Here is a 24,705-nt window from a genome sequence, read left to right on the forward strand (position 1 = left end):
TCTCTGATTTGTTGTGATTCTTGGTCCTTATTAAGAAAGTTTCGACCTGTGCCAAGGAGGCCTAGTGTATCTCCTAATGTATAGAGGGGTTACAGTTAGATTTTTTAAGGTAATGGGTATATTATTTCTCAAACTGTGATACCCCTTCTCATGATTTTGTCCCCCTTTCACTGTCCCCTGCTTTCCCAATCGTGATTTTTAGGTACATTTTTATTGCATTTCATTGTCAGAATAAACTTTAATGACGTTTTCAGGGACTGAGCATTTAGACAGCACCATTAACCTCTGCTTAGTTGTACCTATGTAGTATGATAGAATAAGCAGTCTAGAAGATCAAATAATCACTCTGTTAGAAGGTTAAAGGTAAAGAATATGAAGCATGAGCTGATTTTAGATTACTTGGGATGAAAAAGTCTTTAAGGACAAGAATCTGTCCCTAAAGTCCTTCTTGTCTTTTTGGCTCTTTGGTCCACTGGTCTGCTGCGTTCCTCTCCGGGAACTTTGTGCTGGTGATGTTAAAAATCCTTTTAGAACAATGGAAAGGCGATAATAATTCCTAAGAGAAAATTTAAACTTCGTTCCTGACGTTCATATCAGTAGCCATACACCTCTGACACATATCTCATTTCTTCCAGGCGAACGGTCTTATGACCCCAGGTATTTTCATCACCGAGTGCATAGAATTAAGATCGATGATCACAATGTCTCCACTCTTGAGTAAGTCTGATGCAACACTGATGGTCAGAAAAGCACCAAATTCACTGGGCTTGAAATTTGGGAATGAATTTTAATTAACTAAAAATCTTTGTTAAAGCAGAGAGATGGTTTCATTCTCTAAAGAAGTCATTGCCTGGTTATCCAAGGATCCTCACAACATCATCGTAATTCACTGCAAAGTTGGAAAAGGTAATGATTCTTTCCTTTCTGTCTCCTTTGTAAAAAGATAGTTGAAAATAAATATTGAAGGACTGTAGGAAGATACCTACTGCTATTCCTCAGGTAAGGAATTCCTATAGATTCATCACTGCTAACATATTAAGATTGTGTTTAAAGGATGAAAGAAGCAAAGAATAGTACAAGGAAAATAGAGAAGGGGAGGGAAGAACAAATGAAAAATCCTGGCTAGGAATCCTAATACTATGTTAAAGAGAAGTGGAGAGATTGGGCATCCTTGTCTCCTTCCTGAATTTAGTGAAAATGGCTTTAGCTTTCCACCACTAAGTATAATGTTAGCTGTGGGTTTGTCATACACAGCCTGTATTATATTCAGGATTGTTCCATAGATTCCTAGTTTCTCCAGAGCTTTCAGCATAAAGGGGTGTTACATCTTGTCAAATTTCTTTTCTGCATCTGTTGAGATAATCATGTGATTCTTGTCCTTGCTCCTGTTGATGTGTTGAATCTTATTGACTTCTATCTATTGAACCAGCTTTGCAACCCTGTGATGAATACTGTTTGGTCATAGTGTATAATTTTTTTCATAGTGTATAATTTTTTGAGGAGTTGCTGAAGATGGTTGGCCAGTATTTGTTGAGCAGTTTTGCATCAATATTCATCAAAGAGATGAGTCTATAGTTCTCTTTCTTTGATGAGTCCCTATCTGGTTTTGGTTATGGTAGCTTTGTAGAATGAGTTTGGTAGAAGAGTGTTCACTTTCAATTTCATTGAAGAGCTTGAGAAGTATTGGTGTGGGCTCTCCTCTGATGGCCTCATAGGATTTAGCTGTGAATTTATCTGGCCCTGGACTTTCCTTGGATGGGAGGTCTTTTATTGCCATTTATATTTCAGGACTTGAAATAGGTCTGTTTAGATGGATTAGTTCTTCTTGGTTCTGCTTGGTTGTTATGTTAGTATTGGCTAGAAATTCATCCATCTCTTCTAGATCCTCAAATTTGTTAGCATAGAGTTGGAAACGTATTCCTTTATGATGTTCTGTATCTTGGTAATTTCTGCTGTGATATTTCCATACCTGTCCATGTTTTTGGGGGGGAGTGTGGGGAAGGGATGCGCTCTCTTCTTCTTTTTTTTGGTAAGGTTTTCTAAGGACCTATTCTTTTTTTTCAAAGAACCAACTCCTTGTTTTGATGATTCTTCCCATGGTTTTTTTGGACTCCAATTTATTTAATTCTGCTTTGACTTCAATAATTTGCTTCTTTCTACTGGAATTTGGATTTGTTCTTTTTTTCCATATATTTTTATTGCAATTGTGATTAATACAAGTGTTACATTATATTCACCAGATAGAAGGTGCATTACTCCACAAACATTGATACCCTTTCTCGTGTCTTGGTCTCCATTTCCCTTCGCACTCCCACCAGTCATGTTGTTCTTTATCTAAGAGCTTAATGTGAACCATTAAATCATTAGTTTGCGATTTTTCCAATTTGTTAATGTAGGCACTCAGAGCTATAAATTTTCCTCTGAGTACTCCCTTTGCTCTGTCCCAAAGGTACTGGTAGTTTATGTGCTCCTTTTTGTAAATTTCCATACACTGTTGAATTTCTGTTCTGAAATCCATGACACAGTCATGATTCAACAATGTGTTTTTCAATCTCCATGAGTTACAAGGCTTTCTTTGGTGGAGATTGGTGTTCAGTTCCAATTTGATGCCCTTGTGGTCTGAGAGAATGCAGGGAATAATTTCAGTGTTTCTGAATCTGCACAGGTGTGCTTTATGCCCTAAAATATTTTCTATTTATAAAAATTTCCAGGTGTTGCTGAAAAATTGTATATTCTCTTGTCTGTTAAATCTAGTGGGTCTATATTGTTTGCAATTCAGATGATTATCTAGTTTTCTGTGAAGAAGCATTTTGCTTTCATGTAATGTCATGTATTTATTGTTTTACTTTACTGCCTGTATTTTTGTACTTCTATTCACAAATTATTTGCCCAAAGAAGTGTTACAACAGTTCCATTTTGTTTTGTTGATTTTGGGAGGTTTTTTTGGATTCTTAATTCATTTGATTCTGCTTTAATTTTAATAATTTGTTTCCTTCTACTAGATTTTGCAGGTTTAGTACTCTTTTTCCAGCATCTTAAGTTGTACCATTAAATTGTTGGTTTAAGATTTTTCCATAGTAGACCATATGAACACACACACACACACACACACACACACACACACACACACACACAAAGCTCACCACATCCAAAATCACAAACAAGATATTCTATAAAATGAGAAGTTACCTTGTAACTTATGAGACCTATAAAACTTACAAGTAAATCCACAATTCGTGTTTTGAAGAAGACACTCCATACTGATTTCTGTAGTGGATATACTAATTTCAAACCCAAACAACAGGGTCTGGACTTTGGCCTAGTGGAGGAGTGCTTGCCTAGCATGCATGGAGACTCGGGTTTGATTTCTTGGTACCACTACTTAGAAAAAGCCAGAAGTGGTGCTGAGGCTCAAGTGGTAGAATTCTAGCCTTGAGAAAACTCCAGGGACAGTCCTCCGGCCCTGAGCTTAAGCCCAGGAATGGCAAAAAAAAAAAAAAACCCAACCAACAGTATGCTAATATAGTTCATTCTCATCTTTCTGCTCCGTCTTTCCAGCCTTTGCTGTTGTTTTCTTATGACTTCCATTCTGTCTTGGTCTGATGAAATCAGCGTGGATTCTATTTGTATTTTCTTTATGATTAAAGAAGTTGAACATTTATGTATCAATTAGCCATTTGCATATCTTCTGAGAGCTAGGCCTCAACATGAATTACTTCTCACTTGGCATTTAAAATACTTTGTGTTTGACTATATGAAAGCTTCACCCAGGCATATACTCACATATACTCACGATGAGATCCATCCTCACTGGGGAGGCAACGTCCTCAGTCCAAAATCTGTGACTCAAATTGGCAAGCTGGAAAATGCAAAGGCTAAGGAACTGGTTACTAAGCTGGGTTATGTGTGCAATATTGATTTCTCTGTACATGAAGATAATAAAACTGTTCTTCTTCCAGTTGAAAAAATGTTTAAAGAATAGATGAAATTGTGTCCTTTTCAGGTGAAAGGATATGATAAAAATTAGATTATAAGGATGAATAGAGAAAGAGAAAAGAACATATTTTCAAACTTAAATTTTGTAGGACAAAACTAAGATATAAGTGGAAGGTATCAGAAGAGATTTAGAGGATGAGTGATTTGAAGCAGGAAGAAGTCAAGGATTTGCTATAATTGTCAAACTATTTGCTACAAAACACTATCACACACACACACACACACACACACACAGGCAGAGGCAAAGAGAGAGGGAGAAGAGAGAAAAGCAGGCATGCAAGCTGAGGTAGAAAGTAAGCAAGAACACTACAGCAAAATACTTAGAATTATATAATCTGAGGAATAGGAATATGCGTATTCATTATGCTGTCTCTCTACATTCTTATGTTTGCAAATGTTCACAATCAATTCAAATAATACAATTACATAGGGACTACAAGTCTAGTTGGTAATGTGGGTTCCTGCTTGCATTTGCACTCAGCACCTGGCACGTGCTTGGCCAGCATTCTCCCACTTCAGGTATATGCTCAGTTCTGTTTTGCTTCAATGCTTTTTGTAGATAAAGTATATTACATTTTCCTGTGCTGGTATCAGTCTGAAACCCTCTTCTATGTCTCCCACACAATGAGGGTTGCAGTTGTGAAGCACTGGCCCACCTTGCTCATTGAGCATGGGGTCCAGCTTATTTTGCCTAAGCTGGTTGGAATCATAACCATCCTGATCTTCCCACCCGGGAATCTGGAATTATACATGAGGACGAGAGTGCATGGCCCTATTTATTCTTTTTGTTACATTAATGAAAAATAAAGTCTTAATATTTCTCAATTGGAAATTTTGAGACAGCAACACTTCAGAAGAAACAGTACCAATACCAAATGAGTATTTGTGAGTGTATTTTTACACTGGAAGAAAGATTTCTTGAACTCATTTCTGCTGTGTTCTAGGATGAACAGGAACAATGATATCTATTCTACTTCTTGCCACTGGCACATTTTTAACCGCAAAGGTAGGAAAATGGTTTTGATACTTAGTCTTTTATATGTATTGAATTTACTAGTTCTGAAGCATTCATGGTAAAATATTAAGGAAATGCTTAGCTCATGGTGATTAAGTGAAAGTGAAAGCCTGGATTAATGCAGCCTTGTTTAATGTGCAGTTATTTACTGGACTTGTATCCTTGTAACCTTGTTCTGGGCCAAGCCTATACTGACAGCACTGTGACACAAGTGCGAGGGAATGCCCAAATTCAGAATTACTAAGAAGAACAACATTTTAAGGTATATTTTTTACCATCTGTAAGTAGTTGCAATTCAAAACGCAGTTTGAGAATTCAGTGCATTGTGAGTAAGGTCACGCATTCATCATTCTCCTCCCTCTATCTCAACCCAGTACTTCCTTCCTACCATTTCTTTGATGTTGTAGGATATACACATGACTTTGTAATTCCGTATTTAAGAAATAAGAATCAACATTTTCTAAAAAGCTGTATCCTCATTAACTGACTTATGTAATTGTAGCCTCTCTGTACAACACCTTTATAATGAGTTTCAAAAAATATTTTTTATTGTAATTAATAGGAGGGTTACATTACTTTCACCAGATGGAAGGTGCATTACTTCACATATATTGATACCCTATCTCAAGTCTTGGTCCCCATTTCCCTCCCCCCACTCCCACCCTCATCTTGTTTTTGCCCCTTTCCTATCCAATTTCAAATAACCAAATACGCATATATACAATATATCAGATAACAAAGTGAAATACTGTAAAAATATGAGATAACCGAGAGACAGCAAAAGAAATGGGAGATAACATAGTACATTAAGGACAACAATCACTCATTTTAAGGGTTTTATTTCTATTTCCTAGACAACCTTTCATTTAGCGACATACTGTATGACCTTATGTATCTAGGTTTTGCTCTATTGCAAATATCTGCTGGGAGAGCCCAATGTTTCTACTGATTGTGACAAATGGGGGAAACCATTGAGCATATGTTCCTTTGAGTCTGACTTACTTCACTTAATATGATTTTTTCTAAGTCTTTCCATTTCCTTCCAGATGGAGAGATGTCATTCTTTCTGACAGCAACATACAATTCCATTGTGTAAAAATACCGCATCTTGTTGATCCACTCATCAATTGAAGGGTATCAGAGTTGGTTCCATATCTTTGCTATGGTAAATAGTGCTGCAATGAACATCATTGTGCTAGTGGCTTTAGTATGTCCTTGTTTCTGGACAGTTGGGTAAATGCCAAGTAGTGGAATTGCTGGGTCATAGGGGAACTCTATGTTTAGTCTTTTGAGGAGCTGCCATGCTGCTTTCCATACTGGTTGAACGAGTTTTCACTCCCTCCAAGTGTGTAATAGTCGTCCCTCCTGGCCACATCACCTCCAGCATCTGAATATATATATATATATATATATATATATATATATATATAAGAAATTAGGCACAATAAAAATGTGTGATGGAAAAATATAGTCTTTTCAATAATTGGTATCAGGACTTCCATATGTAGAAAATTAAAATTGGATCCTTGTTTATCACCATGCACCAATATCAACTCAAATGAATTTAAAGATCTCAAAGTCAGGCCTGAAACATTGAAACTATTGCAAGTTGGAGTAGGAGAAATAATAGAACTGATAGGCATAGGCAGGAACTTTTTAGAAATAGTGGCAAGGCCACAGAAAGTAGGAGAGACTTGACAAATGTGATTATATCAAAATAAAAATTTTCTGCACAGAAAAGAACTTAGGTGCTAAACTAAAAAGACAGCCAACAGACTGGTAGATCTTTACCAACAATACATCTGACAAAGTCCTAATATCCAAAATATACAAGAAGCTCAAAAATTAACATCTCCCCAAAACTAATGAGCTAATCAATAATTTGGCAAAGGAGCTAGAAAGACCTTTCAAAAAATAATAAAATAATTTTTAAAAGAATCAAAGGAAATGTGGGCATTGGAGACTCGTGCCTGTAATCGTAGGTACTTAAAAAGCTAGGAACTAAGAAAGTTCATAAGTAGCTCTGTCCAAAGAGGACAGATAAGCACTGTGATTGTATTAACCCCTTTTCTGTAGGACAGCCTGAATGACTTTGGAGAACGAAAAACTGATACGAGTTTCAGCAATAAAATTCAAGGAGTGGAAATGCCTGCCCAAGTAAGTTTCTCTTGTCATAAAAAGTTATTTATGGGGAGATGTTAGTGGCACATTTAGCCTGGTCGCATCTGTAACCCTTCTTTAACAATCAATGATGGCAGAGGACTTGTGACTCCTAACCATTTCCTGATGTTTAGAGGCCCACATCTGTAGCCTCATAGGCTAATTGGCTTGGTTCTCATCAGAGCATCACACATTCCATTTTGTATTCTTTATTCCCTACAGCTTCTGGAATTGAGTCCCCTCCCCAAAAGGAAGGTCAAATATCTGAGGTTTTCTGATGCCTGAACATGATCTCTGGCTAGTAGATGATCTACTAGCCATTGATTTCTCTAGAAAGAGAGATTGGATCTTTCACCAGTTTTTGCTAAGGCAATGAGCAATTCAATGTCTTTAGAACACTGCCAGGATGGTTTGCTGGTGAGCCCAGTGTAGGGGAAAAAAGAGTTAAGAGAAGAGAAAGAATGAGAGATCCTCAGACCAAGAATGAGAGATAAAGGCACACAGAGATAGTGGGAGTATTAAAGAAAAAAAACAAAATGAACTGGGAAAATAAGTATTTTACGAATCTTGTTCCAGCAGACATTATCATATACTTTCTCTAATTTCATATTCTTAACATTTTTTAAACTATCTACTGTTGTCCTATTTTCCTCTGATAATACTTTACTACGAGAATATGAAAAATCCCAATTATATTGGATTCGAGTGTTGGTCACTATAAAAAAAATACCTGACCAAAGAACTTAAAGTGGGGAAAGATTCATTTGGGCTCACAGTTTCAGACTTTACTTTATGGCCACTTGATCCCATTGCTTTGGACCTACACTGACACTGAACAATCATGTCAAGGAGGCGGGTACTGTGGAGAAGGATTGCTCACCTCAAGGTTCCCAGGAAGCTGAGGAGAAGGAAGGGTTAGCGACATGATCCATCCTTCCAGTGACTTCTTTCATTTCATGAGGCCCCAACTCCCAACATTTTCCTCACCTCATACTAATGCTTTAAATTTAGGAAGCACTCAATGAATGAATCTGTGGATAAAGTCAAAAGCCTCATAATATAATTACTTCCCAATGCCCACTTCTGAACACTGCTGGTATATTGGGGATCAAGCCTTTCACCTATGAGCCTTTTAAGTGCACATTTCGTATCCAAACTCTAACACACAAAGATGGAACCGTACAGTGTATTCTGCAATCACCAGCCCAACCTACAGTAATGCTTTGTTTATTCCTTCCCCACTCTTCTCAAACCCTGGGTCACCCTTCCTACTCTTCTTTCCTCAACCAGGATTACTTTGAAGGAAATGCTATTCATCAGATCCTTTTATCTCACAAGCAGTTTGGCATGACACCCAACATATGCACTCTAAAAAAAAAAATCCAACAATTTCAAAACATCTACCTGACACTGAAGACTGGCACCTGTCTGTATTTCTAGATACTGGCTGCGATTTGAGAATGGTGTTTCAAAGCCAGCCCTGGCAGGAAATCCTTTCCTTCTTAGCTCTAACTAAGAACCAAAACAGACTGAGTTGGAGATGTGAAGTGGTACAGCACTGCCCTATTGCATCTTTCATTGCCCTATTGCATTTTCAGGCATCTTTCTCGCTATTGCCCTTTCATTGTTTGCCCATCCTGGGGCTTAAACTCAGTGGCCTGGTGCTCAATAGGCTTGAACTCTTCATAAGTGGCCCTTTACCAGGTGAGCTAGATCTCTAGCTCAACTTCTGGCTAAGTATATAGAGATGGATTATCTCAAAGTTTTCAGCCCTGGCTGGCATTATTCTTCATTCCTCTCAGCTTCTGCCTCCTGAGTAGCCTGGATTACAGACATCAGCCACTCGCATGCAGTACAAGTGCTTTTGCTAATTGTAAATGTGGCAGTTCACTTTATCAGCTCTTCTCAGTTGGTTCATCACCAGACATCTGGAGTTTCTCAAAGAGAATTCTAAGAAATCCTTTTTGAGCAACTTGCTGGGAGCCAAAGAGTATTGAAAGGTTCCCTTACCAAAAAAAAACAAACAAACAAACAAAACCATGTTGGAGAAAAAGGCAGATAAAGAATCTCTTCTCTGTAGAGGACCCCTCACTAATGGTACAGAATCATCTAGTGCAGCTATGTGGAGATGTCATTCCTCCTGATGAGGAACTATCTCCCAAACCACAGTACTTTCTCCATGACAACAGATTCTGTCATCGCTGTTTCAGCACCTTCACTGTTCTCATGGTCATAAGCAAGCCTAGAAACAAGGGCCTGTACTTTCCATGTTACTGTCTGCAAGTCTCAGGTGGGCTCATTTTCCATGGTAGGTAACTAGTCACATGGAGGCAGATAAATAAGAATGTTGATAATGTACTGACTCATTCTAAATGTTGTCTTCATTTCTTCCTGCTGTTAACAAGCTGAAAAAGGGAAAGAGATTAGGATACTGACTGTACTGTTAGGGTACGTGATCAAAGGAATGAGTCTGACACAAAAGCAGAAGTTGGAAGTTAAGTTAAACAGAGTTTTATTCCGCTCCTAGCATCGAGATTCATACTGACCAGTCAGGGACGCCTCTAAAATGTGAGAGAGCAACCCCGCCTAATCTTACAAGCTCCTTTTATAGGCCCCAGCCATGTGGTTGGGCTGGCCATACACAGGTGGCCAATGGAATTCAGCATGGTTGATTGATGGCTGGGGCAACTACTGACACCTTTGCTGTTTGAAGTGACCTCTCATCTTAGTGGGCTTCTGGTGCACTGCTCTGAGGACAAAGGAAAGGGAGGGAATTCCCTGGCAGGCCACGGGGGGTGGGGTGGGGAGGAATTCTGGTAACTTCACCTGGTTTAACTGCTCATGTAATCTGAGCTGTTACAGGGATTCTGCAGCCCTGGCCTTAGGTCAAGTCCTCCTTTGTCATAAAGATGGGAAATGCCTATAGGGGATGGATTTTGGGGAAGAAACAGGTCCCATCATTTACATCTGGCATTCCCACTAAAGTGGAGGCTTTTGTTGCTTTACAGAGTCGCTATGTCGGCTACTTTGACATAGTGAAGAATGTGTTGAACTGGGAAATGCCAGTTAAGAAAACTTTCAAAATTAGGAAGATTGTCATTTACTCCATCCAAGGTAAGTGCTTTAAAAAGGAAGGAGAAGACAAGAGGATGTGCGCCCCACTATTTGGGAGGGTTTTGCTTATGTTACGCAAATAATCCTATATCACAGCTAAGTGTCAATGCATGTGACCTTCTCCCTCTTGAGCTGCCATGTCAACTCTCCTTAGATGCCTCTCTTATTCCCTTACCCATTTCCACTTGAGGGGAATGTTCTACCCCTTGCCTTCTGTTCTTGATGTTCTTGTCTCAACCTAGGATAGATTTTTTTCCATAGGAGATGAGAAGATTCAAGAACCCAGTAGAGTCCTTCTTTCTCAGACTCATTTCTCCTTCATGGTTCATCTCAGCATTGCTGGCCCTGCTTCATTTTCTTGGCCAGTCCTTCCAGCGGCCCTTTCTTCTCAGAACTATAGTCTTTCTTTTCTCTCTTTCCTCCTCCTCTAAGCATCTCCTCACTATCTTCTCCATCAGGATGCCTTATTTTATTTGTTGCCACCTTTGGCCAGGTCATATGCAAGCATTCAGCTGGGGTTGTGAGCAGAAAAGACAAATAAGTGCTTAGATTTAAAAAAAAACAACTGCAATGCAGGGGTTCTCAAGGCTCTTTACCTAAAAGCCTCCTTACTGAGAAGGCTGACATGTGGAGGACCACAGTTCGAAGACAACCAGGACACTGAGTCTCCAATTGCAACCAAAAATGCAAAATGGGGGGATGCCTCAAGTGATAGGGTGTCAGCTAGACAAGCTGAGCAGGCTCAAGACCCAGACTTCAAACTCTGCTACTTGCAAATACAAAAGTTGGACTCTGTTGCAGGCCAGGTTTAGGTAGTACAGACAAGGTTCCTAGAAGGCAGCACTTGGACTCCCCTGACTGCCCTTGTTTGACACTCACACCTGAATCTCCATGGACATAGAACAGGTTTGGAGAACTTGTTCTTCTACTAGACTCCTCTAGAAACTGCCAAGTTGGTGCTGTTTCCAAGAAATCAGATTGTCTAGTTTAGACTTCCCAATATTGCTGGAAAGACTGGCACAGACCACCCAGTTCTCCAAAGTTTTCCCCTGGGTTCTCCATCTCAGTCTTCCCACAACTGGGACTACAGGCTTGGGCCGCTCTACTCTTTTCCTAGATGAAGTCTCTCTTTATCCAGGCTGGCCTAGAAAAATAGTGAAAGAGGTTATTTATTTAGAAACCTAAACACGTAGAAGAAGGTGAGACAGAGAATTTTCACTTCATTTTGTCTGCATTTTGTCGGTGGGTGCATGGGGGGATCATGGGTTTCCAGCCCAACCTGTGAGTGGTACCTGAACTCTTCAGCTCAAGGCTACGACCCTACCCCTGTTCCTGGGTGTTTTCCCTAAGCTCTGCAGTACCCTTGAGCCAAGCCCCACTTCCTGTTTTCTGGAGGTTAGATGGAGATAAGAGTCTCAGGTCCTTTTGTGCCCAGGCTGGCTTTGAACCTTGATCCTCAGATCTCAGACACTGAGGAGCTATGGTTACTATGGAAGCCACTGAGCCCAGCTTTGTCTGTGTTTTTCAAGGATGAAATTCCTTTGTGTGATGTAAATTGTTTAAATGTGAGGAAAATAAAGGCTTAGCACATTGTACTTGTGAATTTCAGTGGCTTATTGTTAGAGGATATCAGTAGAAAGCAGTTGGACAACTGGAACAAGGGAAGGAGAGTGCAGCAAAAGCCATGTTTCCATCAGAAATCTTCCTGATGATAGTGTTTGATCCATGAAATTAAGAGACACCAAAACAAGGCAAGATGAAAACCCAATCAGACATGCTTCATGTTAATGTGAAATAGGCAAGGTTGAAAGGAAAACCTTCATTGTGGTCTCTGAAACCAGATCTTGGAGGAAAGGCTAAAGGAAGGGGGGCCATTTGAACTGAGGAAAAGGTCACACACCCTGGGGTCACGTTGGTTATCCTAGCTACTTAGGAGGCTGAGAACTGAGGATTGTGGTTTGAAGCCAACCCAGATAGAAAACACTTATCCCCAATTAATTATAAATATTCCAAAGTGAAAGAGTGTCCCATCCAGTGGGACATCAACTAGGGCCAAGAACCTAGAGGGAGGAATGAAAGGGACAGGAGACATGAAGAAGGCAGCAAGACAAGCATCCTGATCAAGCTGCCAATTTTATTTTTCACACAAGGGTTTATATGCCTCTTCAGGAGAGGGATTGGGGTATAGGAACTGCTTGGGGGAGGGGGTCCGGTAGTAGGATGTTTGCTTGGGGTAGAGGCCAGGTAGTAGGATGTTTGCATATCAAAGCAAGCAGGCATGTGTTGCTTAGTGACCTACTTACAAGATGCAAGCACATTCTTACAGTAAGAATTCAGGGAGGGGGAGAATGTCCTCGATCTCCTCCTGTCATCTTGAAATAAGTGAGGGGCAAGGATTTAGGCAATATCTGAATTATGGTAGGCATTAACCTGAGAGGGGGGACAGAGGCCATGATTCCTAGAATGGAGGCCATGTTGAGCAAGAAGCAAGACCCACTGGCTCATGTATCTGTCTCTCTGCTGAGGCCAAGTATCTTTTTGCGGGGGAATGGTTTTCATAGATGCCAACCTCCATGCTATTGGGCGTGTCCCTCAGGAGACCCCGAGACTGAGGGCTGTTTAGGCCATCTCCTCGCAGTCTTAGCTGCATCTCATGCAAATGCTTACACCTGTCAACGGTAGATGCATATCCCTCGGGTGGGGATTACGGTTCCTCTGGGGGCCCCATAGTCCTCATAGCCATTTAGCCTCTCCCTCATCTAGGCTGTTCAGCACTGGATGGAAAATTCACCCATCCAGAGTCACCATAATGGCTGGAACCAACTAAGGGACTTTGAGTTTAGCACAGAATGTCCCATCACCAAGAGCTTTTGGTTCCAGTCCTCTCAGGAAACGGCTGTGGGGTGGTGGTAGAATCAGGCAGAACAGAATATGTGGCAGCAATTTCATCTCTCAGTAACTCCAATGGAATGTCACACCTCCTGCTGGGTTGCCTGCAAATTTCTGCACAAATTGGTTAAAGAAGCTAAACCTAAGGCCTGACTTCGGTGAATTCTCCCAATGATTCCCTGGTTGCTTTTCCTGAGCACACTCATTTTGTCAGGCTGACAACCCATTAGTTTTTTTTTAACCTTTTCTTTTTTTTAAAAAAAGAATTTATTAACGTTGATTTTTACATCATCTTTTAAATGACAAGATTAACATACAAGTGTTCAAGGAGGCAATCTCTATTTACAATCATTGGGACTTAGTATTTAGAACTTAATCACAATGAAGCTAAGGCTTGGATGTCATAGAAACACCTTAATTTATGAAATAAAACATTATGTCTATAGAGTCATAGGTTTTTATGTCTATATAGTTACGTTTATATTTCCATTACCATGACCATAGCTTTGGATATGCAGTTATTGAGTCCTCGCTCTTGTACTCTTTGGATTTAATAGCCACCTATTAAGGATACCATGCGCCTTTTGATCATTAGGTCTTGACTTGTCTCACTCAACATGATTCGCTCTAGATTCATCCACTTCCCTGTGAATGTCATTAAACCCATTAGTTTTTAAGACATATAAGGTTGAGAATCCAAAATAATACCAGGGTGACAACTTTTAGTAACCAGATTAAACAAGGATAGGATTCTCTTAAACAGGCACAGAAGACTTGAAGCCATTCCCCACGAGTGCAGTCTCCACTCTTGCACATTTGTTACTATTTTTCCATGCCTCTAATTATCCTGTCTTAATTTTTTAAAAAAATGACTTTTTGATCCCTTCATCTAAAGGGGATTAATGGGTGGAGATTCAGCTTCTGTAATTTCTTCACGCTGACTCAGGGGTGTTGTCTCTATCCTAGCTAGGGACCCTAAAACCAAGAGGCAACCAAGAGGTTGCCAAGATTTCATATCAGGAGTGATATTTTACTTCAAATCGGAGATCATATAAAACATTTAACAACTGCACAAACTTTTTCTTTGGCTACAACAGTGTAGCTTACTTAGCACCCATTTGGAAAGGCATTTTCCTGATTGTCTGGGGAACTTAATCCCTGTGACTCTATGCTTCAGTTGCCAGATCTAAACAGATGAACAGGGACACAAGCCTCAGATCCACAACTTTCCTCAATTTATGGCTGGTGTCAAATCAAAATTTGCTCAGTTAGAACTTTAAACTACCCACTATCACAGATGATTGACAAGTTCCTGCCCAGTTATGAAAGGCATGGGCATTAGTAAAACATGCTTACAAACTAGTCTATGACCTCTCAGCTCTGATTAAATATTGAGTGGCCAAGCACAAGTGACTCTAGGATCTGATACCATCTCTGCCATCCAAGCAGAGGCTTTCTGCATCTGGATGCTTTATTTCTTTTGTCCCAGTGGTGTCCCTCCACACAGGGATGAACATCCCATTGGCATTTCACTTTGTTGGTTGCTGGGCTTGAACTTGTGGCCTGGTCACTGTCCCTCAACTCTCCAGCTCAAGGCTAGCACTCGGCCACTTTGTGCTCTAAAGCAACTTTGCCCCAGCATTCTGCTGGCAGATTAGACACCACAGTCTCACAGGAACATTGCTTTGCCCTGGCTGGCTCGAAACTGCAGCTTTCAGATCAATGAGTCCTACTAAAGGCCCCATTACTCCAATTAAAGCAACAAGGTGGTCAACACAGAAATAGTCTCTAAGGATGATCTTACCTGGAACCTGGTAAGAGCCAAAGTTACATCTGAATAAGGATTGCTGTCCTTCTCCATGGACCAGCTAGAAATTGCTATAAGGAGACTTTAAAAGAGCAGGCTAAATAGCAATTAAGCAATCATTTTGGTAGTCCTAATTTTCCTTTTTTTCTTTCTCTCTATTGAGACAAACATTTAGGACAACTTCACTTTCAAATTTTGTTCAGAAACCAATTTCCAATGTTCTTTAAAACTTTCACTGATATTTGTTGAAACAATTAACACTTTAGCCTTTATTTGCATTTGAAAAATCTTTAAGGGCCCAAGAAATCACCCTTTGCCTCTAAGCCTCCTTTTAGAAGAGTAATTTTTTTTTGCAGTCTAGATTATTGCCTCGAACTCCAACAACAGTTTAAACTCAAATAAGTGTTCCTTAATGCAAGAACTACAAACATTCTTAGTACACCAAAAGTCTAAGTCTGGACTTAGTTTCCTTCTTTTTCTAAAATACGTCTAATGGCAATCCAGTAATATGAAACCAAATTATAAACTTCTAAACATTCCTTTAAAAACTCTTTTCCCTAATTTAATACATTTTAGGGGCTGGTTAAGAAACACTAATCACATCACCTCTGACATTGATAATCAAATTCTGATACAGCTCTATGCATTACAATATCAGATTTTTAAATGCAGATTTCATTTAGAAAATACTTTTTCTACTTTAGAAAAATACTTTTTACCAGTTCCTCATTAAAACAATGCAATAATCCTTTGAGACATTGTAAAACATTCAGACCTAATAATTTTCTTGAAGTTTAGACTTAGATTTACCCAATTGCCTTTGTGTTTCAAATATGAGCTCATCCATTGTGTTATACAGGATGCTGACAGTTTAACCTTGAACATGTTCGTTCATACCTATTCACACACACGTTCATACTCAAAGATCTTAAAAACACACAAAATTAATATCGGGCACACATTTTCCGGAAGTTTAGTGACAAGAGATTTTTTGCTAATCTTATTCTTGTGTGTGACAACCAAGTTTTAAAACAAAGCTTTTTAACAAAGCAACTAGCTGAAATTTATTTTTTCAGAGCTAGTTCCTGATATTACATAATACCTTTTACAGATGAAAGTTTGGTGGGAGTCTTAAACTTAGGAGAACTAAGACTGAAGTTTGTGTCCTGCCACCAACTGTCTCCAGACTGTCACTTCAGCAGGTTGTGGGAAAAAGGAAACTAGAGGAAGTCTGCAGCTGCTTTGTCTGGCCTCTACTCACCTCACCTGCAGCCGACTTGGAGGGGCCATACCAGGCCCGAGTGGGGCCAAAACTTTTACTTCCCAGAAATATTCAAATAGATAACAAGTACACACAGAAAATCCATAGGATCCATATTTAGAACTGGTACCAAATTTAAAGACAAAACTGGACAAGGAAAAATATCCAAGGAAAAATATGTAACACGAACAAGACAGAGAAGCAGAGACTTTTAATAGATTCCTAAACATTTGATGGCATGCATGGTCTTAAACTACCAGAGTGATGGAAAGACGGTGGGGCCCTGAAATCGGGAATTCAGAGGGCGCACCTCCCCTATGGAAATTTCCATTCCTCGGTAGCTGGCCGGCAGAGGCCATCCTAACCTACTCTCAAACAGAACCAGACATTGACTTACAACAGAAAATGAGGCTCAATCGGATACATTTAACACAACAACATGAACTCAGATGAACATTCTCACCAAACAACTTATTTAGACATGTCTTGCCAGTGAGACTCTCAGGCATGCCCTGTTACAAGAAATCCAGAAGGTGGTCAAGGCGTCCCTTGACCACCCAGGCCTTAGAGAGCTTGCTGCGTCCAACTTTTTGGCCTACCATGCACTTTTCAGACAGACATACAGGGTGGTCAGCTGAATCTTATTTACCTTCGGAGGCCTTTGCTTTAAACCTAGGCATCTTTTCCAAAAATGGTTGTTAAAGGAAAACCACTGTTTCTAGAAAAATGCAATATTTTATCTCAATAGCGTAAGTATACAAATTATTAGGAATTGATGAAAGACTTGGGAGCCCTGGTTGGGTGGCTCCCATGGGTGTATTTACTGCAGGGAGATCATGAAGAAACTTGTATTTGAAACTTGTATTTGCCTGATTCTTATTAATTTTAGTAGCTCCAATTGTTTTTCCCACCAATAGGCCACTGCTCCCCATGCGATAAGACTGTGGTGGCCACTAGAATTGGGGGAGCAGTTCTATGCTAATTTTTCATAACTAATGCAGTCATCATAGAATGTCACAACATCTGTATTTCGTCTCTCCTTAAAGATTATGGGGCAGGTCCTCTTTAAGAGCCACAAATGAATGGCTCTGGCCAGGACAGGGGGCGTGCCAATTGCTAAGATGCAGCTAAGCCAGCTAGCCCAGGAGCTGGGGACTGCAGCAGTTTTTAGGAGCTGGGAACTTAAGGCCTGAGAGGCAGGCGATTGTAGCTCCTCAGGGACAGGGTATTTTAGGTGGACTTTTGTCTGGCCTGAAACAGGGTGGTCGGCCGACTCTTACTTAGCTCCGGAGGCCTTTGCTTTAAACCTGGTTGTCTTTTCCAAAAAAGGTTGTTCCTCAGTATTGAATGAGTATCTATAGACATAAATTCCCAATGGGTACTTAGTGGTATAGACGCAATTTCCCAAAGGGTGCTTAGTGGGTTACATCTGTCTGCCAGATAACATTCAAAAAATGCCTTTAAATATTTCCTTTTAACCCGGTTCCTTGTGTTTTGAGGGCCTCTTTTAAACCTGAGATGAACAATTCCTGTGATAATGATGCCTGTCCCATGGCCAGTCACTTACCTTGTGCTGTCTTCACTCCTCAGCGTTGACCGAAACTGATGTTGCAGATGGGTAGCTCCGAGCCGGTCACACAATCACTTGGATCCAAGTTTTCCTGGAAGACAGCGTTCCTCAGCCTCGAGGGCTCCCAGGCCCCACATTGGGCGCCATTTGTCCCTTCCAGCGGGACGTCAACTAGGGCCCAAGAACCTAGAGGGAGGAATGAAAGGGACAGGAAACACGAAGAAGGCAGCAAGACAAGCATCCTGATCAAGCTGCAAATTTTTTTTTCACACAAGGGTTTATATGCCTCTTCAGGAAAGGCAGGAGGGGATTGGGGTATAGGAACTGCTCAGGGGAGGGGGTCCGGTAGTAGGATGTTTGCTTGGGGTACAGGCCAGGTGGTAGGATGTTTGCATATCAGCGAAAGCACACATTTGTTGCTTAGTGACCTAATTACAAGATGTGGGCACATTCTTACAGTAAGAATTCAGGGAGGGGTAGAATGTCCCCGACAAAAGAGCTCTAGTTCTGGGTGGGTAAGAAAAAGAGTCTGAGTGTTCAAGTCCTACCTAAGTGAAGTGAGGTCCAGAGAGACAATATATGTAGGTATTCTCTAATATGTCTAAGCTAATTTATAAATAGAAAAGTAAAGACATATGAGGTTGTGTACTAGATTACACAAATGTATTAAAGGAAGGAAGATATTTCTATGAGAGAACTCAAATGGTTTATTTCTTTAGAAAAATGAACTCACAGTCCACTAAAACAAATACCAGGAAACTGGTACTTGAAAAGCATGGTATTTGCAAAGAGGAGGAATTTAGATTAATGTGGAGAGAATAGGGGAAACAGCCATAATATTTCACAACATATATCCTATGAACCTATGGAAATGGAGAAGATAGGTTGGGGGTTGATATATCCATCAAGATACATTGTACTTATAAACTGATTGTTTAATGTAAATCTATTTGTGTAACCACTTAAAGATACTAAAAGTATAAGTTAAAATGGCATAGAACTATTGTTCTCAAATGTACACAATCTGGATTGTTTGGGTATACCTGACCAATATTATCCTTGATATTGATTTAAACATTTGACTTAGAGAAAATTAAATTTAGATTATTATTATAGAATTCTAAAGGTAGCATTTCATAAGCAAGAAATTCTGGAAGCTCCTAATTTTTTTTTCCTGGAATGGTGATGTAGTAAGAATTTATCTTGTAGAAGGTTAAGATATAATGATTTTTCTCTTTCTCTGTAATATTGTGAACTGCTTTAGGAGCCAGAAACCATTTGTAAAGGACAAATTCTATGCAAGATCAAATGATTAACTAAACCCACAACCTTAGCTGGCCAATATTTTCTCTCTTTATTCTCCATTGAGTTAACTGGCAAGACATTTTGCTCTGTACTCTAACAAACATACAAGTTTTCTTTTTCACTTTTATGCAGGAGTAGGAGAAGGTAATGGAGCAGACCTGAAAATTGAAATAATAATGCAGCACAAGACTGTATTTACTTGTACTCGCCAAACCTGCACGGTGAGCCAAAGCTCATAAATGAGAATTCTCATGTTTGTTTCAAAGCTCCCAGTCAAGCGGCATGATGGTCTTCCCCAAAGTAACACTCACCAAAAGAGACAGCTCTTGCCCTCTGTCACCATTCCAGTTGGCATTGCTTAGTTCAGATGCAAAGCAGAGCCTTGTTCCAAACAGTTTCTGAAAGATATTGTCAAACTGGGCTTCAGTTTAGTGCTGCTTCGAATTCACTTGTGCCCACAAATGCTAAGAATGTCCCCAGGAAATACTCGAGGCTTTAAATGCATACATCATATCAGTATTTGCCATATGATCTTCCTTTTGATCATTTTGATCATTTATTACAAAGCTCTGATTCTCAAATGCAGTGTTTTTGAAGGTCACCTTGGCACTTGTGGAAGTGGAAAGTCATAGGTTCAAAGAGTGATGCAGAATCTGTTCACTCAGCAATGGGCTCATTGACTGTCATTGAGATGTTTTGTTGGATGTCACCTTGAGAGCAGTAGAGACAGCATATGGACTGAGGAGATGCCTCTTTACCCACAGCCATTTCTGAAATGTTCAAGAAATTCTCAAGACTGTACACCTTTTCTGGGAGAAACTGGCTAATTTCCTTTTTAACCCCAAAGGATCTTTTAGAATGATTCCCAGGTTCCTGTTGTAACTTCTGTACATGCACACAAGTGTAGTGTGTGTTCCTCTGTGTGTGCTTTTTGTGAGACTTTGTGCTCAAGACTTGTGCTCTAGTATTTGACCCGCTACTTAATTTCTGGTTTTCAGATACTTAACTGGAAATAAAAATCTATAGACTCTATCCTAGGCTGGCTTTGAATCATGATCCTCAGATCCCTAGCTACTCAGGCTCCTAAGCAACTGGCATTGCAAACATGAGCCACTGGTGTCTGGTTCCATAGGAACTGTTAAAAATGCAGTTTGTTTGTGGTTGGCTTCAGGTAGTGGAGACTATTCACCCAAAACCATTCGTGTTTCCTTCTTTTGTTACCTGTAGGTGTACTCTGTTTTTGGTTATGTTTACCAGTTATCCTTCCATCAACTAGAATGTGTTTCTTCGGGCCCTGAGCAGATATGAAGGAGCCCCGCTGGGGGAAGACACCCCATCTGCCACAAATGCATTTGCCACCACTCATCCCTTTACTCCTGACTGATCAGGGAAGCTTTTCCTATGCTTGGTCAATGCAGGCAGCATTCTCCAACATGGGCTTTACAATTTGGAATTGCTGTTGATTATTTGCCTAGTCCCTAAACTCATTTAAATCAGCAGCCCTTGCTGAGTAAGCCTTTGAAATGTCTCTTCTCTCATTTTTAATTCCCACTACTGCTGCTTAGTCCATAGACTTACTTGCTTGTTTCTGGGTTTATAAAATAGTCTGAATAAAGCAACCTGCAGACTATTGCAAAATGTATCCTAAAATACTGCTCTCACTGTGAGCAGAAGGCACAGTGTGCCTTGGTTAGAGCCAGTAACCATCTCCTCCTCCTCAAATTCTTATCTATGAAATTGGAGTATATCTCAAGTGTTGTGAGGTTTAGGTAATATATTTGAATTTAATCTATGTTATCAAATCAGTGTAAAAAGTGATCATTTTGAAACCACTTTGTCACATAGGACATTGCTCCCATTAATTCTTAGCCCATGTTCATTCTTATTTTTCTGGATTTAAGCTCTGAAGATATAACAACCCTAGTGTAGCCAAGCTATTTCCATCAATATCTGGACCTACAAACTCCCATTAGAGAAGACTGACTCATCTCTCTGGCTCTTGGAATAAAATTCTCAATTTCATTGATATTTTTGCGGGTTTCTCTTCTCAGGCCTATATTATACCTCCTTTATTAAAATCCTCCAATGACCAACTGAAATTCTACTTTCTAGAAGATGCTTTCTTATTCAAACTTTCTGCTGTATACTGCCCTCCCATGTTACACACTTGCACACTTCCTTATAAAGCTTGAAAACAATATATTATTTTCATATTGTTCTGTATGTAGAAAACTTCCTGAAAACTTGAAAATCATGTGAGAGTCTTCTGTGGGTATGTTTCTTTATTTTTTTTATTTTTTATATTATACATATACATATATATATATATATTTTTTCATGTGTATACACAGATAGTTTTCTCTCTGTAAAGTATTAAAAAATTGATCAACTTTCAATCTATAAAAAATACCTACTCTACATGATAGAAAAATCTCTCCAAGTTTACATTGATTTACACCCAAGGCTTTCCCCAAAATGTACAATACAAGGCGACATCTTAAACTGTAGTGTAGAAGGTGGGCCAGGGAAGGTGGAGGGGATGGAGGGCAGCATGTGTGGGCACAAGCACACATACACTCACACTCGTGTGCACACTCATGCTCGCTTGCACACACGGCACACAGTGGACAGACAGTCTTTGCAGCGGGATTCCAGCCCAACAGAGGGCACTGAGAGGCTGCTAGCCAGTGCCCTGGCCCAGGCAGGCTGAGCCGCTAGTGGGTGGCACCACTCTGTGGTAGTGCAGGTGTGGGGTGGTAAGGGCGCCTCTGCTCCTGGTCTGTGCACAGTCTCCCAGCCTGTCTTCCAGAGACCTGGACTCTAGCCTGAGATGTGTGAACTTCCCTCAGGGCAGTGATCTGGGGACAACAGAGTCTAGGTGACCAAAGAAAGTCACATCTCTGCAAAGAAGCAGCACCTGTAGCTAGAGGCAGAGGAGTTGGTATGTCTGCCCATCCGGGAAGTGAGTTCTGTGTATCATCTCAAGTCCTGTGCTCAGAGCAAAGGCTCCTGATGGTCTCCCGGCCTAGGCCCCAGCGGGAGGGGCAGAACCTGAGGGTACAGAGCGAGGTTCATACCACTGGAGTGCCTGCATGGCTTTGGGGCCCTGGTCCACTGAAGGCCACCTGGTGACAGCCCGAGCAGCTCCCAGCCCAACCTCACATGGACCAGCCTCACCTGCTGTCCTGCACACACCGTCGCATCTCATGTGAGGGTCCAGGGCTCACACACCAGACATGGGTGGCACCTGTCAGGACGCCTGAGTAGAAAGCTGCAGACTCTTCCCGTAGGGCTGCACGGCAGGAAGAGGGTCTGCCATAAAGGAGGCACAGGGTAGCTCACCCCAGCCTGAGAGACTGTCCCCCATGTCTACACACAGGTTTAAGAGCCCATCAACTGTGGAAAAGACACAGGTGATTGTTGGCTAGGTGACGGGGTGAGGGGCTCTGGCTCCCCAAAGGTCAAAGCCAATAGCAGGCCTACCTTCACTCCTTGACTGCTATGTGGGCTTCCCTTCCTGCATTCTCGCTGCCCTCTACCTTCTGTAGCAAATCTTCACCTGCCCATCCCCTCCATGTGAGGGCCCTGTGTACCCCAGGCTTAGCTGGCTATGGGACCTGGTGGCCTTCGTGACGTGAGGTGAGGCAGGGCCACTCCAGTGTACTCATGGAGTCCTGGACCAGCCTAGGGCATTGCTGTCTACTTGACCTCCAGGATGGATGGGTTGGTCTCCATGATGGCCACAATGATCCTGTCAATGTAGTCCTGCAGGCGGAAGTTGATCTCTTCCTGCTTCTAGATTGCTTCCATGAGCTCATCTCGGGAGACTGAGCTGATCTCTGCAGCCAGGGACTCGGAGAAGGCTGTGGAGAAGAGGCTCTTGGCTCCCTGGATGCTGCGGGTGATGACCTGTCCATTCAGCTCATCATTTTGTTCCTTCAGGTTGCGGTTGTCCTGCTTGAGCCTTCGGACCTCCTGCTCCAGCTCACTCTCTCGGGCACGGCTGTTGTATTCCTGCAGACCCTGGCTACTGCTGCGGCCTCGTTTTTGCTCTGCCTCCAGCCTGAGGAGTTGCAGATGGTCCAGCTGCTTACGGAGGTCCTCAATAAGCTCCTGTGTTGCCTCCTTGTCCCTCTGGAACTGGTGCCTCTCATGGCTCAGCCTGTCTCCCATCTTCCTCTTGTTTTCTTGCTCTTCATTAAGACGCAGTGTCAACTCTTCAATCTCATCCAGCAACTTCTGTTTTTCCTCCTCTAAGCGCTCGATGTTGGCCTTCAGACAGGGTGTGCAGGACCGTAGCTCACTGTTCTCCTCATCCAGCTGCTGGAGCCTAGCCTGCAGGTTTTCAATCTCGATGCTCTTCTCCCGTTCCATCTTGCACAAGAGCTCCTTCTGCTTCCTCCCCTCTTCCAGGACCATCTCACTGGCTCTCAACTCCTGCTCCTTCAGCTGTTCCTCTAGAGCGTTGGCTCTGTGCACCAGCTGGAGGTTCTCCTGTCTCAGCCGGCCATGTTGCTCCCCAGCAGCCATGCTGTCCTTCTCTAGCTCTGACACTCTCCTCTCCAAGAAGACAACCTCCTTGTCAGCAATGTCTTCCTCTAGACACTCCATGGGATCTGGGGGAGGGTCCTCCAGGGCCTCCATGGTCAGAGCCCCTGACTGGTGCAGGTACCTTGCCACCTTCCTGCTGGAGAGCCGCTTGGTTGGGCTGGGAGTGAGGAAAGAAGGGTCACTGCAATCCAGTTCCCCGTTGCACATGGTCCCTGGGGACAGCTCTGCCTCACTGCCCTCACCATAGTCCTCGAAATGCTCCTCACCGCCAATCACCATAACAGCCTGGCCACAAGAGTGAGATCTGCCAGGGAGCAGCAGCAGCGCACTGTGGTCAGGCTCCTCTGTGGTATCCAGGCACTCTGAGGGCACAGCTGAGCCGCCTGCACTGTCAGCATCCCCCTCAGGCTGTAGCTCAGGATGTACCAGGGTGCTGGTGTCCTCATCTGTAAAAGTCTCACATTCGCTGTAGGTGCTCTCAGAGCCCATATATGCACTGTCTGTCACCTCGTTGGCCTCATAGGTGCCGAAGTCGTCAAACTCGTCAGCACAGGGGGTGAGGTCCTTATCGTGGGCAGGCACCACACTGTACAGCTGGCCATCAGGATCTCCATTTCTGATGGCCATGATCCCTTGGTGAAAGTCTTCAAAAGTGATCACACCAAGTCCACTTGGATCCAAGTACTGTGTTAAGTCCTTTACCAGGTGGTATAGTAGATGATACATCAAGTGAATGTGACAGATAATGTTTCAGTAGCATGCCTGTCTGTTCCGCCTCGTAGACCGTGGCGAACTGGATGAAATCCTCAATGCGTCAAACACGGCGTGGAGGCGAGCGCCGTCCTCCTGGCCCGCGGCCGGCTCGCTGGACAGCGGCAAGGCCGGGCCCCCGTTCGAGAGTAGCCGCCCGCACGTCGCGCCCGAGGCGCCCGGGTACAGCCCACGCGCATGCCCGCAGTCCTCGGGCTCCTCGGACCAGCGGTACTGCGCGTCCAGTTCCTCCGGACCGCGGCGCAGCGGGCCAACAAGTCCGGCGA

The 24,705-nt window shown here is 41.9% G+C and overlaps 1 protein-coding gene and 1 pseudogene across 5 annotated transcripts in view; one reads left to right on the forward strand and one right to left on the reverse strand.

Annotated features, from left to right (window-relative positions):
* Positions 1-21,380, forward strand: part of LOC150039622 (phosphatidylinositol 3,4,5-trisphosphate 3-phosphatase TPTE2-like) — a 43,922-nt gene extending 22,542 nt beyond the window's left edge. The window contains exons 4-9 of one of the 5 annotated variants that reach the window (XM_090327723.1): positions 815-906; positions 4,941-5,002; positions 7,088-7,168; positions 10,180-10,285; positions 19,250-19,338; positions 21,019-21,380. In XM_090327723.1, coding sequence (XP_090183849.1) covers positions 4,955-5,002; positions 7,088-7,168; positions 10,180-10,285; positions 19,250-19,338; positions 21,019-21,024 — 330 coding nt within the window. In that variant the 5' untranslated portion in view covers positions 815-906; positions 4,941-4,954 and the 3' untranslated portion in view covers positions 21,025-21,380. Of the gene's footprint in view, positions 1-814; positions 907-4,940; positions 5,003-5,152; positions 5,245-7,087; positions 7,169-10,179; positions 10,286-17,832; positions 18,082-19,249 lie in introns of those variants that run through there. The other 4 variants (XM_090327722.1, XM_090327724.1, XR_016534303.1 and 1 more) reach the window with 4 other exon arrangements.
* An 806-nt stretch (positions 21,381-22,186) lies between these two features.
* Positions 22,187-24,365, reverse strand: LOC150039623 (rab11 family-interacting protein 3 pseudogene; annotated as a pseudogene).
* Between the last annotated feature and the right edge of the window lie 340 nt (positions 24,366-24,705).

The sequence above is a fragment of the Megascapheus bottae genome, unplaced genomic scaffold, assembly GCF_031878675.1.
Source record: "Megascapheus bottae isolate mThoBot1 unplaced genomic scaffold, mThoBot2.hap1 HAP1_SCAFFOLD_216, whole genome shotgun sequence".
NCBI lineage: Eukaryota > Metazoa > Chordata > Mammalia > Rodentia > Geomyidae > Megascapheus > Megascapheus bottae.